This window comes from Cydia pomonella, chromosome 8, assembly GCF_033807575.1.
Source record: "Cydia pomonella isolate Wapato2018A chromosome 8, ilCydPomo1, whole genome shotgun sequence".
In the NCBI taxonomy this organism is placed as follows: domain Eukaryota; kingdom Metazoa; phylum Arthropoda; class Insecta; order Lepidoptera; family Tortricidae; genus Cydia; species Cydia pomonella.
Window position 1 is genome coordinate 5,517,661 of NC_084710.1, and position 16,548 is coordinate 5,534,208.

General features: G+C 34.1%; 1 protein-coding gene across 8 annotated transcripts in view; it reads right to left on the minus strand.

Moving 5' to 3' along the window:
• The window catches only part of LOC133520424 (activating signal cointegrator 1 complex subunit 2 homolog), a 49,068-nt gene that overhangs the window by 30,799 nt on the left and 1,721 nt on the right, over window positions 1–16,548 (minus strand). For 6 of the 8 annotated variants that reach the window (XM_061854817.1, XM_061854823.1, XM_061854821.1 and 3 more), the window contains exon 3: window positions 11,367–11,507. In XM_061854817.1, the coding sequence (XP_061710801.1) occupies window positions 11,367–11,488 (122 nt within the window). In that variant the 5' untranslated portion in view covers window positions 11,489–11,507. Of the gene's footprint in view, window positions 1–74; window positions 240–11,366; window positions 11,508–16,548 lie in introns of those variants that run through there. The other 2 variants (XM_061854819.1, XM_061854822.1) reach the window with 2 other exon arrangements.

Below are 16,548 nucleotides of genomic sequence, written 5' to 3' on the forward strand. Positions count from 1 at the left end.
ATTTTGACCCATTCAAACTTAAAAATCGTCAAACATGTTTATAGTCATATTAATAAACCAAAATAATAACTTACCCATTCGTTTCAATGATTGTGGCCATGTTGACAGCGGACTAATAAGCAATTAATTCAATGCGCTCAACACCGAAATATTTATAGAGACAACAATGAACGTAGACTGATTTATCCCTATGACTGTCTCGATTTTTTGCCAGAAGATGACTCAGGGTGAACGCGCACAGGGTAGATTTTACGATCGAGTTTTATGCGCCAACAAATTAAGTATCTAATTTGAATTTAGGGTTTTCTATTTAAAGGGACAAATAGAAAAAAATTACTTAATAAAAGCTAACTGGAAAATATTTGCTATTGATGCTTAGGTTTTTGTTTTTATTTTATTTGTTAATCGAATGCAAGCGCCGGGCCGCACGCGCCGCGCCGCGAATCGCAACTGCCGGCGCTCGCGCACCTCTTCCTATTTTGCTTATCTTGATTTTCTTTTTTGTCTTTTCACGGCAGAAAACTGATCGCTGATTAGCCATCCGGCAGTCACTTGTAATTAGCAGGAATACGCTACACAGCTTCTCTAAAGATATGCAAATTATGGTGTTTCCAATTAGCAGAGTAAATATTGCGTGATATGTCGAAAATAATATATCATTATATCAAATATAATAAGACATTTTAAAACTGATTATGAGCGTTGTAGCTTGAAATTTTATCGTATAATTCTTTATTATTCATTTATTTTTATTTATTGTAACGAACAATTTAATAATTTATGTAGAGTTGCACTTAAAATGTATCTATCTAGAGTTATTTAATTGTTTAAAGTATTTAAAGCTTAGTTTAAACGTAATTCATACTTATAATGTGTATGTTTTTTTTTATTCGTTCATATTATTTTTAAATATTTGGCGGTAATTCCATGTTAAACATTTTATTTAAAAAAACTTTATTTATGTGTATCTAAAATAGCTTGAATCGAATACCAATGCACTTCGGGGATTTACTTCCTATCGTACGATAAGCGTATCGTTTTGGACTACTGTACGCGGCCTCAAGAGACGTGGCAACAATGTTTTAATGGAATGCACATTTATTCTGATTAGGCCGAGGCAATACGCTCGATCCTCAGAGGGAAAAACAAACCACTGCTCCTTACAACGCCTATATGATAGCCGTCAAATAAATCTAAAAGGACTGACCCGCGTTCGCAATTACTGTACATACGCTCTTAAAGCGCTGGCTTGAGTAGGTATTGCATTTATTTTAGCGTCGCTTTGATGGGATGCCTGTAACGGAATGCCGGTGAGTGCAGTCTATATTTCAGCCGCGTAAATGTCAGTGGCCCGGTAGAGTTCCAATATTGAACGGTCAACGGCATTCAAAATCGGCCCAACCCGGTTTATCTTCGGCTAAGTGTTTCAATGGAGTATTGTATAGTGGATGTTCTTTGGTTTGATGTGATTATGAATAAACATAATTATAGTAATTAATAACTTTTATGGGTCATGATAATTCACGATCACGAGTCACAAAACTACACATAACTTCTACTTTGTTTTTGGCCTAGGGTTTATATAATATTATCATATGATATGACATAAAAATTAGTTTAGGTAACTCACTAAAACAATTGAAAATAGGAAAGTTAGCTTTGTCACTTTCAATTAAACTCAAATAAAAACTTACCAAACTATAGTCGGAGTTACCCAAAAAAAAACATTACTATATCAGTATTAATATCGGCGGCCGATCGTAAGATCAGGCAGATTGTATGGTTCCTGTGTAATGTTTTGACGGTTAGTCACGTTAAACCAGATAGGAAGGATAGTTTTGTAACTCCAACTCAAGGAACGAAACAAAGATTTCCACGTTTCACGATATGCCTAGGAATTTTACGATCTGCCTGATCGTACGATCGGCCGTCGACATAAATATTACGTCTTAAACTATAGGGATATCTCGAACCAGGAGTATCCTTCCAGTTTCTTAGATTCTTTCTTCATGTTACCGATGTTACTTTTTTTTTGTATACTACGTCGGTGGCAAACTAGCATACGGCCCGCCTGATGGTAAGCAGTCTCCGTAGCCTATTTACGCATGCAACTTCGGAGGAGTTACATGCGCGTTGCCGACCCTAATAAGCATGCAAATTACATGTATTTTATCGACTAGTCAGTGCACCAAATTAATGAGCATGATTAAAATTGGACTCAGAAAACGTACCAAAATACTTTTGAACTTGTATTCTTAATTCTGTAATCTCGATTTCTCGGTAAATGCGAAATTTATTTACACACTGGTTGCCGTCTTTCGCTCAAGATTGTTTACAATACTTTTTCATCAAAGTAGGCGCTTGTTTTATTTTAAATGTTCCTCAGACTGTTTTAATTTATTCACAAAGAGACTAGTAAATTGTAATAAACGTGAAGCCTACATTCGGTAAAGTTTTTCTCTTGTTTCATTTATTCTATTGTATGATCAGGTGGGGTAAGGACACAGGGACAAAATAAAGATACCAATGTAAGAAATTTTTATTTCGTTTCTTTTGCCTCACGCAACGGTGACGCAATATTCTACACAACCATATCATATTGATGCGTGAAGTTTCATTAATGAGAGTTTTCAAAAAATAGTTTACACAATTAGCGTGAAGTTAATCACTGTCGGTGTTGTGACGATATTTAAGCATTAAATTTCAATAAAACCTTGGTTTTGTTGTTCACTTTATAAACTATAAGATATAAAAATGTAAGAAAATAGCAAAAAGTTGAAGCCGAATGAAGATTTCATGCTTAATTGTCGCCGCAAAACTGACAGCTATCAACTTTTCTTAACTACTCCCGCTGATTGGATATACTATTTTCTGAAAACTCCCTAATGACCTATCATATTTTTATGCATATTTTACCTTTCGATTTGACCAAAATTGAAATGGGTTCTCAATAAATGCAGGCTATGTTTGCCCTTCCATTCGTTTTGATGTTATGCGTTAGGATGCCATTACCCCTGATCCCTAGCATTACCAAAAGATATCATTTAACCAGAATTCCATAAAGTGCCGACTCGGATATGTTTGACTTCGGATAAAACTAGAGAATGTTTTTTTCTGGGAAAGTAGTCTGGTTTACTACAGACATGTAACAGGAAATACTAATAGGATTTACTTTACTTACTTTAAAGACTTTTAACAATTTATATAATTTATTTGTATATTTTTAACTGAATGTAAGTATATTTAAAAGTGGTGTGTATGGTTGACCATAAATATTGTAGCCGTAAGGACAGGACAATAGCTTACTCGTATTTTATGCCAAGGACAGCACACGGCAATTGGGTTAAGTAAATCAGTTTGCGGTTCCTGAAGACTAACGAGTTTAGAGCCTCGATGAAAATTGAGATATCGATGTACTATATATATATACAATTAATATGTTTATCAAATACATAGAAAGAAAAGACATTAATTTAACATCATAATTTGAAACAGGAAAAAGCCGGTTAAAATTAATTTACGCTTTTAAAAATAAACTTAAATCTATCCCACGTCTCTTCTCAAGAACCTCTATAATTAGTCTGTATCTCTTTACAATAATAATAATAATGGCAATTTGATAACCATTTCATAATTTTTTTACGTGTAATACGTTGAATTTGATTCCACCAGTTTTTTTATTAGAATCATAATTTTACTAACATCATTAAACGAAAAATTATAAGTATAATAAAACATGATGTACGGAAGATTATTTTGTTATGTCTTTTTGCATTGTTAGAACACGTCAATCCTTCGAATTGGACTGGTGCCCATTAGGGGAAACACTAATGATAGAACATTCCAGATACTTAAAGCGTATGTTTTAAAAGTACGATGACTAACAATTTTGTATATGAAATAGGTACTAGTCTCTGTTCGCGACTTTGCAAGCATAAAATTGCAAGTGTGCAAAACACTCTACCCTCTCTCCCTTAGGACTCTTGAGTTAAATTGCAACCCTATTATACCCTTTAAGGGGTGAAGCTCGAAATATATTATATGTTATATGTCCTTGTTTAGGTTATGAAAAATCTCTGGTCCAAATTTCAAACAAATCTGTTCGGTCGTTTTTGGGTGAAGGGGGACTAGATATCAAATATCCAATCATACATACTTTACATTTATAATTCATGTTAGTTTTGTAGCTAACTAACTAGAGCGGTAAATGAGAACTAGGTCCTTAAGGTAAAAACAATGTAATAATAAAAATATATACAACAAATAAAACTAAGATCTGTCAGTACGTGAGCCGGAGGTATTTTTTAAAATAAAGTGGTATTCTTAAAAATAGTCGTAGCCCCACAAAACTCAACAATGAGTTTGACTGTGGGGTCGTCAGACTCTAGTTATGTAACTAAAAATAACTTATAGTAGGTAATTGGACCCGGGTACATCCTTAAACTAAGTCCAAAAGAGAGGTATGGGCATTATGAATGTCATCTCGCTTTGTGTGGTAGGGCACAGCGCAGCGGATGTCATTCCAGATCTAGAGCGGAGCCCAACTGGGGAAGTACCTCCACCTTACAGAAAACCGCAGCCAAATAACACTAGACCCTACTCATAGTGCTGCGTTCCTGCCGGTGAGTAAGGTTGCCAGAGTTCAACGATGCGGGGGGGGGGGGGGGGTGCTAGCGTCGGCAACGCGCATGTAACTCATCTGGAGTTGTAGGGGTACATAGTCTACGGAGACTACAATATATGAAAATTTACTCTTATTATTTTCACGTCTTTTACCTATGGCTTCAGGCATATTTGTTTATTATCACCGGCCAGTGCGCGCGCGCGACCATGCAGGTTTGCAATGTTACAGTTTGTCATTATGAGTTACCCAACTACCTTGCTACCTTATATTCGTTAGTAAACGCAATACAAGATGAAAACGCTTGAACTAATTTGGCTAATGTTTGTTCTGAAGTATTTACGATTGCTCAAACGCGGATGCGGGTTTTGGCGACAGTTAAATTGGAAAAGTTACCCGGAAAATTGGGAAAGTATGGATATAGCATAGATGTATGAAGTTTTTGTGAAAATCTGCATTCTAAATATAATAATGTATGTTTCTTCACTTCATTATGCATATAAAAAACTGTTGTGTTGGGTGTGTGTGTTTTAGATTTAGATTTCGAGTTTCATTTTGGTAAAATTTTATAACAAAAAAATATTGTATATGTACATTATGCTGACTGTTGATTGAATAAATGACTTGAAGTAAAAAACTGTTACAATATATTTAAGGTGCCGTAGGTTCAGAGAGCCGAGTTTTTGTAAAATCCTACCGCTTTTTTTGGAAAAAAAAAATACATTTGCTAACATTTTTATTAGCAATTTTGAGGATTTTCTCTGGGGACTTCAGAGATTCGAATCCTTATTTTTTAGCTTTCGCTCGATTGAAAAAAATCACGAACATAGGTCTAAAGCGCACCGTAAAAATGTGTAACAATTTATGCACAAAAGCTAAAAGTACGAAAATTGCCTCTAAAACTGCGCAATTTTATGTTTGTGGGAACCCAGTGGTTATTTTTTGAAAATCAAAAACATAATATCCGCGGTCCCGAGCATGCACGCATGAGACGCAGTGAGAGTGAGAGAAGAACGCGAACATACGGGGCTTTAATACCTATTGAAATGATATAGTACTTCATTTATATAAAACGACTCATGAATGTATTTATTTAATTAAGTGGTAATTAGGTACGTTTACAATTGTGTTCCAACACTTGGAACGTATTTTGCGTGACCTAAACCTAATTGTACTGAAACAAAAAAGAAAAGTTTTATGGACGTGAACAAACGAGCTTTGGGTCGAGTTTTATGCGTGGATGTTTTCCTTAAAATTTTATATAAAGGTTTTTAGGTTAAAATACTAACTGGGTCATATTTTATTTATAACCACATACACATATTTGATTTCTTTGCACTCAATAATACTTAGGAGTTCTCGTTTTAGCAATCATAATTCCCGCATTTGTTATAATTTCCATATACAGTGTGGAAAAATTAATAGTCCCCGGAGGAAAAGTACCTTAAAACTTCAAATTAGCTCATTTACTTTTCGAATTTATTGGTGTTTTGTACGACAGACAAGTGTAATGCCTAATGTTTCTTGGTGAAATTTAACATTAACTGTCGATACAGTTGGATACATTAACTGTCGACACAACTGGAATAAAATAGCGAATTTTTAGTTGGTTCGAGTCCTGTGCGACACAAGCGATTTTTAAAATGTAGTTTTATAACTTTTTAGAAATAAAATAATGTTTCATTTAAGAAAAATGAGCTAACTTAAGGTGTTAAGGCATTCTCCCTCCAGGGCTCATTTATTTTTTTCACACTGTTAGTATGTAGATTTTTTTGTATAATCCTAATCTAATTACTTTCTGTTACATATTAAATAAATAAATCTAATTAATCATATTTTGTTCCCACAAAATACATACAACACAAATTATATACGTGTATTTTTCATAATTTGAATCGCACTCCTATGGAACGACACGTCAAACATATATACCAATATCAAAAACTTTTACAAATAGTGATATATATCTTTAAAAATATTCGCCACACTCTAATGGTTTTGATAATATATTTTTTGTAAAACTCTTAGAGAATGCAATACTCTTGACGCGTACGCATGTCACGCAAAGATATGACGCCCCGTGCGAACCTTGCGACGGAAGATATTTTCTCAATTAGGTACTCTTAAAATACGAAAGTGCTTCTATTTATAAAATTTATCGTCAGATCCTTTGGATAAAGGTATCACTAATTATTTTATATTAAAATTATACTGCTGCAAATGAAAACTAGACAAGGTATGTATGTATGTACCTATATGTATAAACTCTTTATTGTACAAAATACAAAATATAAATATGGCACAGGATAAGCAGTACAAAGGCGAAGTTATCCCTTTAAGGGATTTCTTCCAGTTAACCTTTGAGTACAATAGACTAGAGGAAAGTCAATAAAATTATAAAACGGGGCGAAAATAAATAAAATTAAATAAAAAGACAGAAGTAACAGTATAACAAATATATAAAATATCTATACTATATACAATAATTATATATTTATAGTCATAAATAAGTTAAATCTGGTCAGATAGCCACAGCTTCTTTAACTGCCCCTTAAGCGATGCTACGGACCGCGAGGTTTCATTATTGTTTTCTATCCTTGCAAGTATAGTCTAGTTTACGTGTGATTTGTTCATGGCATTAGCCCCCTCTTTACCTTCTATCTCACTAGATCACAAATGTTCCGCGTTGTGTCAGTGGAATTTATACCGGGTGTTTTCTGTAACACGGGCAAATATGTACTCGTCAAACGATTATAACTTTTGACTCTCAACTATTATAAAACCTTATAAAAATTATAAAACCTTTAGATTTTCTCTGTTTCATACAAATTAAATATTATTTCAATGTGACGATGTTTCTGTCTCGTGGTAGATAACTGGCAACGATTATTTGAATTCAAATGTCGCCCTGCTGAAGGAATAAAGATCTGCAGGCAATTCATTCCGAAAGAGGCAAGCATCTGCGTTAGTCGATATTTCTGTTATTAGTTTGAAGAAAAAATATACACATATTATCAGAAATCTACCTGGAGCGTTTACATTCCCCACCTCAGATAGATCGTATCTCTTTACAGTACTTATATGTTTGATGATCGGTCTGGCCTAGTGGGTAGTAAGTAGTAACCCTGCCTATGAAGCCGATGGTCCTGGGTTCGAATCCCGTTAAGGACATTTATTTGTGTAATGAACACAGCTATTTGTTTCTGAGTCATGGGTGTTTTATATGTACATATTAAGTATCTATTTATCTATTTAAGTATGTATATTTCGTCATCTAGAACCCATAGTACATGCTTTGCTTAGTTTGGGGCTAGGTTGATCTGTGTAAGATTTCCCCCAATATTTATTTATATATGTATGCTCTCATTAGTATGTTCAACGTTGCTTGTCACGCTTTATATACTCGTAACAAAATTTGCAATAAATTGCGTCTAAGAATAAACCTTAAAGTGTGATTAAAATTAAAACATAAGTAATTTATAAAAGTTGCTCAAAATATTGGTCAGTTTGAGGAGTACAGCCTACAGTTTAATTTCTTGTTCCTGTTACAGAAAACACCCGGTATATTGTTGTGTATACTATTGATTTCACCACTTAATTCTAGCTCTTTGATATATTATAAATAGATATGACCCATTCCATCTGCGGAACTTGAATGAATCCGTCTGGATGACTCAGGTAATGCGTTTATTGGCTCAAGCCTAAACTCATGCGGAGTAACATTACTTGAACCAAATTAAAAGGAAAATATAATATTAACATGGTTTATTTATCTAGAACGTTTTATGTTAACATTTATTATTCTATTTAAAGTTACATTCGTTTAATGGATTTCACACATCGTTCGCAGATAAAGGAAACGAAACCTTTTCTGTTTCTATTGTACTAATAGAGAGGAGAGACAATAGGGTTTCGTTTTCTGCAAACGATTGTCTTCTTGGCTAGGCTCCTGGATGCTTAGCCAACATACCAACCGTTAACGCTCCGTAGCGTAACAAAGTCGTCGCTCCCTATCACTCTATATATTAGTGTAACAGTGACAGTCGCGTTTTGTTAGCTACGGAGCATAAACGATTGGCATGTTGACTTAGCACCCAGGTCGCGTAGCCAACATGCAAATCACTTACGCTCCGTAGCGATCGAAACGCAGCTGTCACTGTCGCACTAATATGGAAGAGTGATAGAGAGACACAAAGCGTTTCGTTATCGTAGCGATAGCGATTGTCACCTTGGCTAGGCCGGCTGATATCCTTTCTTCACTTGTTTTTATTTATATGTTGGTAAATAACTTACAATTGTATACATATATTACATACGGCATCTTAAATATATTTATAGTATTTATACTCACATATAGTACCTAAACACTAATCCCATTATTCATGTCATGGGTGTTTTCTATGTATTTAAGTATTTATAAATATTTATATATTATATATATCGTTGTCTAAGTACCCTCAACACAAGCCTTATTGAGCTTACTGTGGGACTACTGTGTTAAACAATTCAGCGACATTAAGTTATTTAAAAATAAATTAAGGAGGATACTTATTGAGAAATGTTATTATACCATAGACGAATTTTTTAAGGATCAATCTTTAGCGAACATGACTAAAAACATTTAATTTTATATTTACTGAGAATGAATTGAATTTATCTACATATTTTCTCTAATGTAAAACATTGGCATATACGTAATTATGTTGACATGCACGACTTGTTATAATTATAAACTAACTTAGTAATTGCTCTCATGTTTAAATTTACTTAAATTTAGTTTAAACCAAGTGTTGCATGATAATTTTATTATTGTAATTTTTATTTAGGATTAAGTAACATGTCCCATATTGTATGCCCTAACAGGGTATCATGTACCTACTAAGTCTAAAAATAAGATCTTTATGTACTGATGAACATGATAAAACAATGGATTAAATGAAATGAAATGAAATGACTTAGTCAAATTGTGTAATAATGTCCTATAATATTTATTTATTTATTTAATATTTTATGAATCTTTACAAGCGTCAATTAAATAATTTATGTTTTATCCCTTTCTTACAAATCCATAAGTCGAAATGAGGGTTTATGACAAACAATTAATATGCTATATATATATATATATAAGAGGTAGAAGCAAAGAATAGAAAGAAATGTCCAGCTGTTAGCTATAAATAATAGTTCCAAATCGCTCCAGAGTAGCGCTAGAGTAGCTAAGTACCTAGGCGTTGTTGACGGATTGAAGTGCGCTGTCTATGATTAGATTTTTTTCTCAAGTATTCTAGGTATTGTAGCGCCACCTATTTATGGTTTTTTGTCCTTAACTCTACCTTCCATGAATATAGTTCGTGTCATCCACGATGACACGCAGATTTATCAAATCTAACCTTTAAAAACATGACAATAGGAGTCAAGGCACGCGTCGTCGTGAATGACACGATCTATAACGCCATAAGTACACACAGACAGCTGAGACTCGACCTTGTTTTATTTATCTTGTAAAACGAGGACACATTTATGGATGAGTCAATTTTAACTTCAACAAAATCCACATACATGACATTGAAAACTAATATCTGAAATTCATAATCGTAGGTGCAAATTTCTATTGTCTTATAATATTAGTTACATTATTTTAGTAAGATTAATGTTAAAGGTCTACCGGTATTACGTTGTATATCTTAAATTAATTATATATGTATGTGTGTATTATGTTTGTATGTATATGTTATTTTATGTATTTTTGTTTGTATGTATATGTTATTTTTGTTTGATTTGTTTTGCTATTGTAATTGTAGCACCGCTCTCAATCTCTCTGCTTAGCCTTAAGGTTGACTGGTAGAGAATGCCTCGTGGCATTAAGTCCGCCTTTTTTACTAAAAGATTGTTTTCTTTTGTGCAATAAAGATTAAATAAATCTGTACTATTGCACCTGTCAGTGCCTCGTGTTTAAGTCCAATACCGATTTAATTTATTTATAAGTGCATCTTGCTAACTTAGACCGCAGTCATATGCTTCTAAGTAGAAAGCAATGATATACATTTATTTGTTTATTTAACCTTTATTGCACAAAAGAAAACTTTATAGTACATAAGGCAGACTTAATGCCATGAGACATTCTCTTCCAGTATTTATAAGTATGGAACTCTTTTTTCAAAATTAAATTTTCGTGAGACATGTTTTAAAATATTTAAAAAATAACCGTTACACTCACGTGAAATATTTATTGCTATTGGCGACATTTTTCGAACCCATCACCACGTCACGAGCACTCGAGCCTAAGGAAGGACTCTAGACGGGTTCGAAACATGTAGCCAACCGACGAATTATTCACGTGAGTGCAACCGTTGTTTTTTTAAATATTTGACGTTTTTGTTTCGATTAACCTTAATTAGCGGAAATTAATATCAGTAAAAACAAAAAAGGGACTAAAAAAGGACTTGTGCATAAATAAGCTTAAAATTATTTCGACGTTTTGAAGACGTTACGTCATTTTCGTACGTACGTACGTACACTCATAAGTCGTTAATTGCTCGACATGTTTAACTCCATACCGAGGAGTATCATCAGGAGGAGAGATCCGGTCCGCCAACGCGAGCTCCTGATGAACATGTCAAGCGATTCTTGATTTAAAATACATGAGTGACCCGTTTATTTAATATGTCTGTGTCATCAAGTTTTGTCATCCGAGAAAACGCTTAGATGAGAAGGCGTTATTACAATATAAAAACAAATGAATACTCACCCGACGCCCCCATTGTCGAGGTTGGAGAGGTGCTTGTTCAGCGTCTCTTGGATATTTTTCTGCGAGTACAGCCCGATGGGCGAGTTGAACTGCTTGTGTACTATCTTCGGGCCGGTAGCCATCTTGGTCGTTCGTTCAACGCTGGAATGGCAAAAAAATACATTTATTGATCGAGCGTTACCGTTTCAGCTTGTGAAAAAAATGCTTTCGTATGTCCGGATGCAGATGTCACCTCTGCAGGTCGCATTTCTCACCCGATTCTCGTGAAATTTTGTGAGCAGTTTCGGTAGTTTGACATCATAATTCTGTCGTTTCGTTTTTTGAAAAAGTTCAAAATGACGGAAATTGGCATAAGGGACGTAAGTGCTAGGGTCTATGGCACTGAATGTGTAATATTGCTTTAATGACTCGACGAAGTAAATATTTTTTATACAGCTTATCGCGAGGTATACAGCTTACAGAGTCCACTAGTTTACACTTTATAATAGGAACATTGATTATATAGTATATTTTGAATTTGATGCAAGTTCACATCGAACACAATACATATTTAATGAAACGTTTTTATAAATCTACTAACCACTACTAAACACAATGGTCTTATTAGCATAGGTTAGGATTTCCTATAGCCAGATTTCGTTCTTTTCAAATCTAATGTTAGGTATGGTCAGATTAATATTAACGACCTGTAAGCTACTTGCCACTTATCTGACGAATAAAGTCATCGTTGGAGTTTCACAATCTTCAAATAATCTTAACTGGTAGATAAAGTGCTAAGTTTAATTTGACAGTTAATTTATTTGTTAATTAGCTATCAAATACTTTACATGGATATTGTGAAACCTGTTTACTTATGTTTGTAGGCCTGCCCTAAATGTCCAAATTATAAGGACGGAAAATAAAAAAAACGTAAATTAAAATAAGTATTCTGTGTTTTTTGATGTAATATTCCAAGAATCCGTCTGAAGTCCGTTTCAACTCAGGACATCAGGGTCAGGGTAAATCATCAGTACTTAAAATATTACGTATACAATTTTTTATCCTCCTCATGAGATAATTTTATTAGTCTCGTCTCGTAAGATTCGCGCCGCGGGGTTGGCAGGCTTAGCGTCTTATTGCGTTTTTATTACTCCCACCATCCCGTTCCGACGACTATCATATTTTTCCCGAATTATGTGCGAGAGACACGGTAGCTAAGAGCAAATAAGTTTTCAATATTAGCGTCTTTACACAGAACAATATTGAAGACAAATGGTCAGAGATATTATATACTCAAAGGCCATTCCTCCGTATACTATTCTAAATGTCAAGTTATTACTTTTATATTACCCACGTAGATTTCCGCACTTTTATAAACAGTAGCTGAAATCCTTAACATTTCTTCTTATTTAAACTGGAAATGAAGTAAGTTGTAGCGCGTAATATCACAAATAAAATAATCTTTATCATGTGAAATTTCTCACGGCATTCCACTTAGTAAATGTAAAAAGATTTCGGTTTCGAAATTTTCAGATTAAAAAATAGAAAACGGAAAAGCTTTTTTGCTTACATTTTAAACATATTGCATAATTGTCAATTTGAATCTGAAGTAAATCAGATAAGATAAGATTATCTTTATTGGTAGCGTACTGGTACAAGTCAAATACAATTTTCTACAACAAACATACAAATTCCACATTACAGAGAACTTATTTCGTACGAAATATTAGTAATGTCAGTTATTCTTAATAAAAAAAAAAATTACAGTCAGTGGCAATTCGATAATTTCGTTAAAAGGTATGAATTAATTTATACCAATGGTACCTACATGTAATTTTCCTATGATTATCTTGGTTTAAAGTACCTATACTTTGTATCTTATATCGCCTCTATCTAAGATCTATCGCCACCGAAAGTAAATTGAAATATTTTTTCTCTTGGAAAACCATTTAGTGAAATGAAACTAATGATGAAGGAATGAATTTCCAAATGACAAGTTGATAAAAACATGTAAAACAGATACCTAATAGGCAATACAACTATTAGTTCAAGTAACTAGGTACAAATATTAGTGGGTACTATTGTGGTCTCCATGTGTTGGTGGTTGAGTATTGAGTATGAGTCTGAGCATAAGTATTGACAAGGTATCAAAATATTGACCTATCAATCCGTTAACACCTGTAAGCAGGTATATCATCCCCTCCACTTTAACCCATCACTTTAAAGTGGGCTGCTAACCGCGTGTAGACAGTTTGAACTGTTTATTTGTGTACGAGACGTAGACGACTATTGCAAAATGTGCGGAAGCTTCGGGCAGTCATTTTGTGTAGCACGCCTAGCAAAATAAACCGGTGTTGTTGCCAATAGATATGAAACAACAGAAAATAGAATTTCGTTGGCATTTTTCTTTATCTGGGTGCTGCTAATCTCTGTGTGATGTTCTAATGTTGTGGCAATTAGATATAATATTGATGCATGTGTAGTCGTGAATACACCATTAGATATCATTTGACTAGTCAAAACCGGTTTATTGGGTATAGAGTCTAGACCCAATGGTACTGGCTGTGGCTTCAGTCAAATTTATAAAATTTCCAGGCCAGGGCTCAAATTTATCAAATTTCCTACAAACTGGCATCCATATAGTGTAGTGTAGAGCATTATAACTATGGTGGAAACACGGTGGATATCATAACTATATAACACTTGGCCCTAACCGGCCGTAACCACGTACAGTACCAGTCAGATCTATGGGCACGATAGTGCCCCCGCCAAAGGAAGTCTGTATGAGACTTCCGCAAATGCTAGAGGTTTAAAAATTGGTATAGGGACTCCTTGTTATAAATACTAAAATAAACACTCCCCACCCTTTAAATCAGGGCATGGAAGTTTGAAATGGTTTTCCCATATAAACTTAACATCATGCTGGATAAAATAAAAGATGAGATGCAAAGATAGAGAGTGGGATATGAAAACAGGCACCGTTGGTGTAAATACCCCTCCAAAAAAAAAAGAACAAAATAAATAAATATTGTCATATCACAAACAATTTACAAAAAGAAATGAAATCCCACAAATAACATTTTCATGTAAAATGTTGCCAATACGAGACCATATGCTTTTCACAAACTCTGCACCCTAGTCAAAATATGTGGCTTGGCCGTTTTGCTACCGTCACATGGGCGTAAGGGGAAAAATGTACTAATGTTCATTACTTTTCTGTTATGCAATAAATTGTTCTTGAAGTAACGAAACGGTCATGTACATTTGTTCGAAATAGTTCGAATGCAAAAAAATCCTGAGAGAAGACTTTATATGACTGTTAACTTTTTGATATGTTAGGTATTTATAATTTCGGTATTCAGTATTCGGCATATTCGGCATGTTTTCCAATGTCTGGCCGAATTATTCGGTAAAAAGCCGAATACTTGGAAAATAAATATATGTTTATCTTGTTGCAACACCTTAAAATGTAAGCTCCTCCAGAACTTTCAAGTATTTTCTTCTTGATGGATGGTTGAATTCACAGGATGTTTTGATTATTTGGAGAATGTTGATAAGTTGTTTGCGCGTCCACGTGTTTGTTTCTAGATAATTGCCTAGAAAGAAATTATTTAGCTTGCAATGTAATTGAAGCATTTTCAAATGATTTATTGACAAGAATTTCACATGATACAGATAAACCTAATAATTCGGTCGAATATTTGGTTCGGTAAGGTCTGAGCCCAACATTTCGCCGAATATTCGGTTTTGGCTAACTCCATACTCGGCCCGTAAATTAAAAAAATCCAAACACCGAATCGACACAAAAATATAATATAATTATCGAGCCCGCTTACAAAATTTGAGTCTTGTTTTACTACGGTTTTGACAATTGCTCACGCTAATTGGAGCGCGCAAAATGCACTGGAAATCGAGTCATTAAATGCATCACGCTCGAACTTATTGGTGCGCGTGGAATGCACTGCTAGTGTCAAGGTCGTATCACCACAAGATCAAAACTTTAACAAATCGTTAAAGCAGAACCGGCCTCCTGTAGAGGAGCACATGCGTTGCGAAAGCATTTTTGCTCAAGCTCCAAACGGAAACGATTCGCGCTCGCTCGGTCAAGTATTAATTGCTATATTTCATAGTTGTAATGTAAAACTAGCTTTATGAACCTATTTTATTTATATAATCAGCCATATATTTATATTTTCAATGCAGGTTTGCAGATTGTAATTTAGACGGAGGTGAATATTTTTTTCACGTCAGTAGCTGGAACAAGGGTATTTTGCTGCTTGAGACTGAGTGACTGAGTGAGACAAAATAACATTCAAGTGACCTTCATATTCGAATGTCATTTCAACGTGCGGGGCCTAATACAAGTTCGAAGTATTTGAATTCTATTGTCTTTGTCCCTTTCACGTCATTAGCAAAAAGAAAGAGACAAAAAAGAATGCATACGTAATTCAACGATGTATTGACGGTTTATAATAGACCCCCGAAATAAGTCAGACCGCATCGTTCCAAAACATCCTTCGTAATAATTAATTAATGAAATAAAAGTTTAAAATTTAATAAAAATACCATATTTTACGTATTTTATTATACAACCAAAACAATGTACTTATACAAATTTACGCAACTGTTACGCAGTAAATAATTCTACTTAACTACTTTTAACGATCTCTACTATAGTTGACAAATAATAGTATCCGCAATTCGGACCGTATCTTACAAAGTTTTTTTTAACAAAAAAAAGTTGACGATTGAACTGTCAATTGATGTTCGTTAATTCATTATTTTCGTATCATTTTATTGAAATTTCTTTCGTTTTGTTTTAAAGGGGTAATTAAAAATAATTGTTAGAATACCTTCAGAAAACATGAGTGAAATAGTGATAAAGACGGATTACTTTTTTTCAGGTTGTATTTTTTGATGGCTGGCTGACGTGAAAAATTTTGTGTACTACATGAGATCAAAGTTATTTACATCTCGTGCGCTTATGAGTCCCTTACTACGCTCAAGATTCTAAATTAGATTCACTCGCTACGCTAGTGAATCTATTATAGAATCTTTCGCTTGCACGGGACTCAAAACAATCACTCGAAGAAATATCAAACTTTGCTCTCTTGTTGTACAAATAACTATTACTTAGTTTTACCAACGCTGTAGAGGGTTCGAAACGTCGAGATGTATATTAAATTCGTTATACGCGATATAA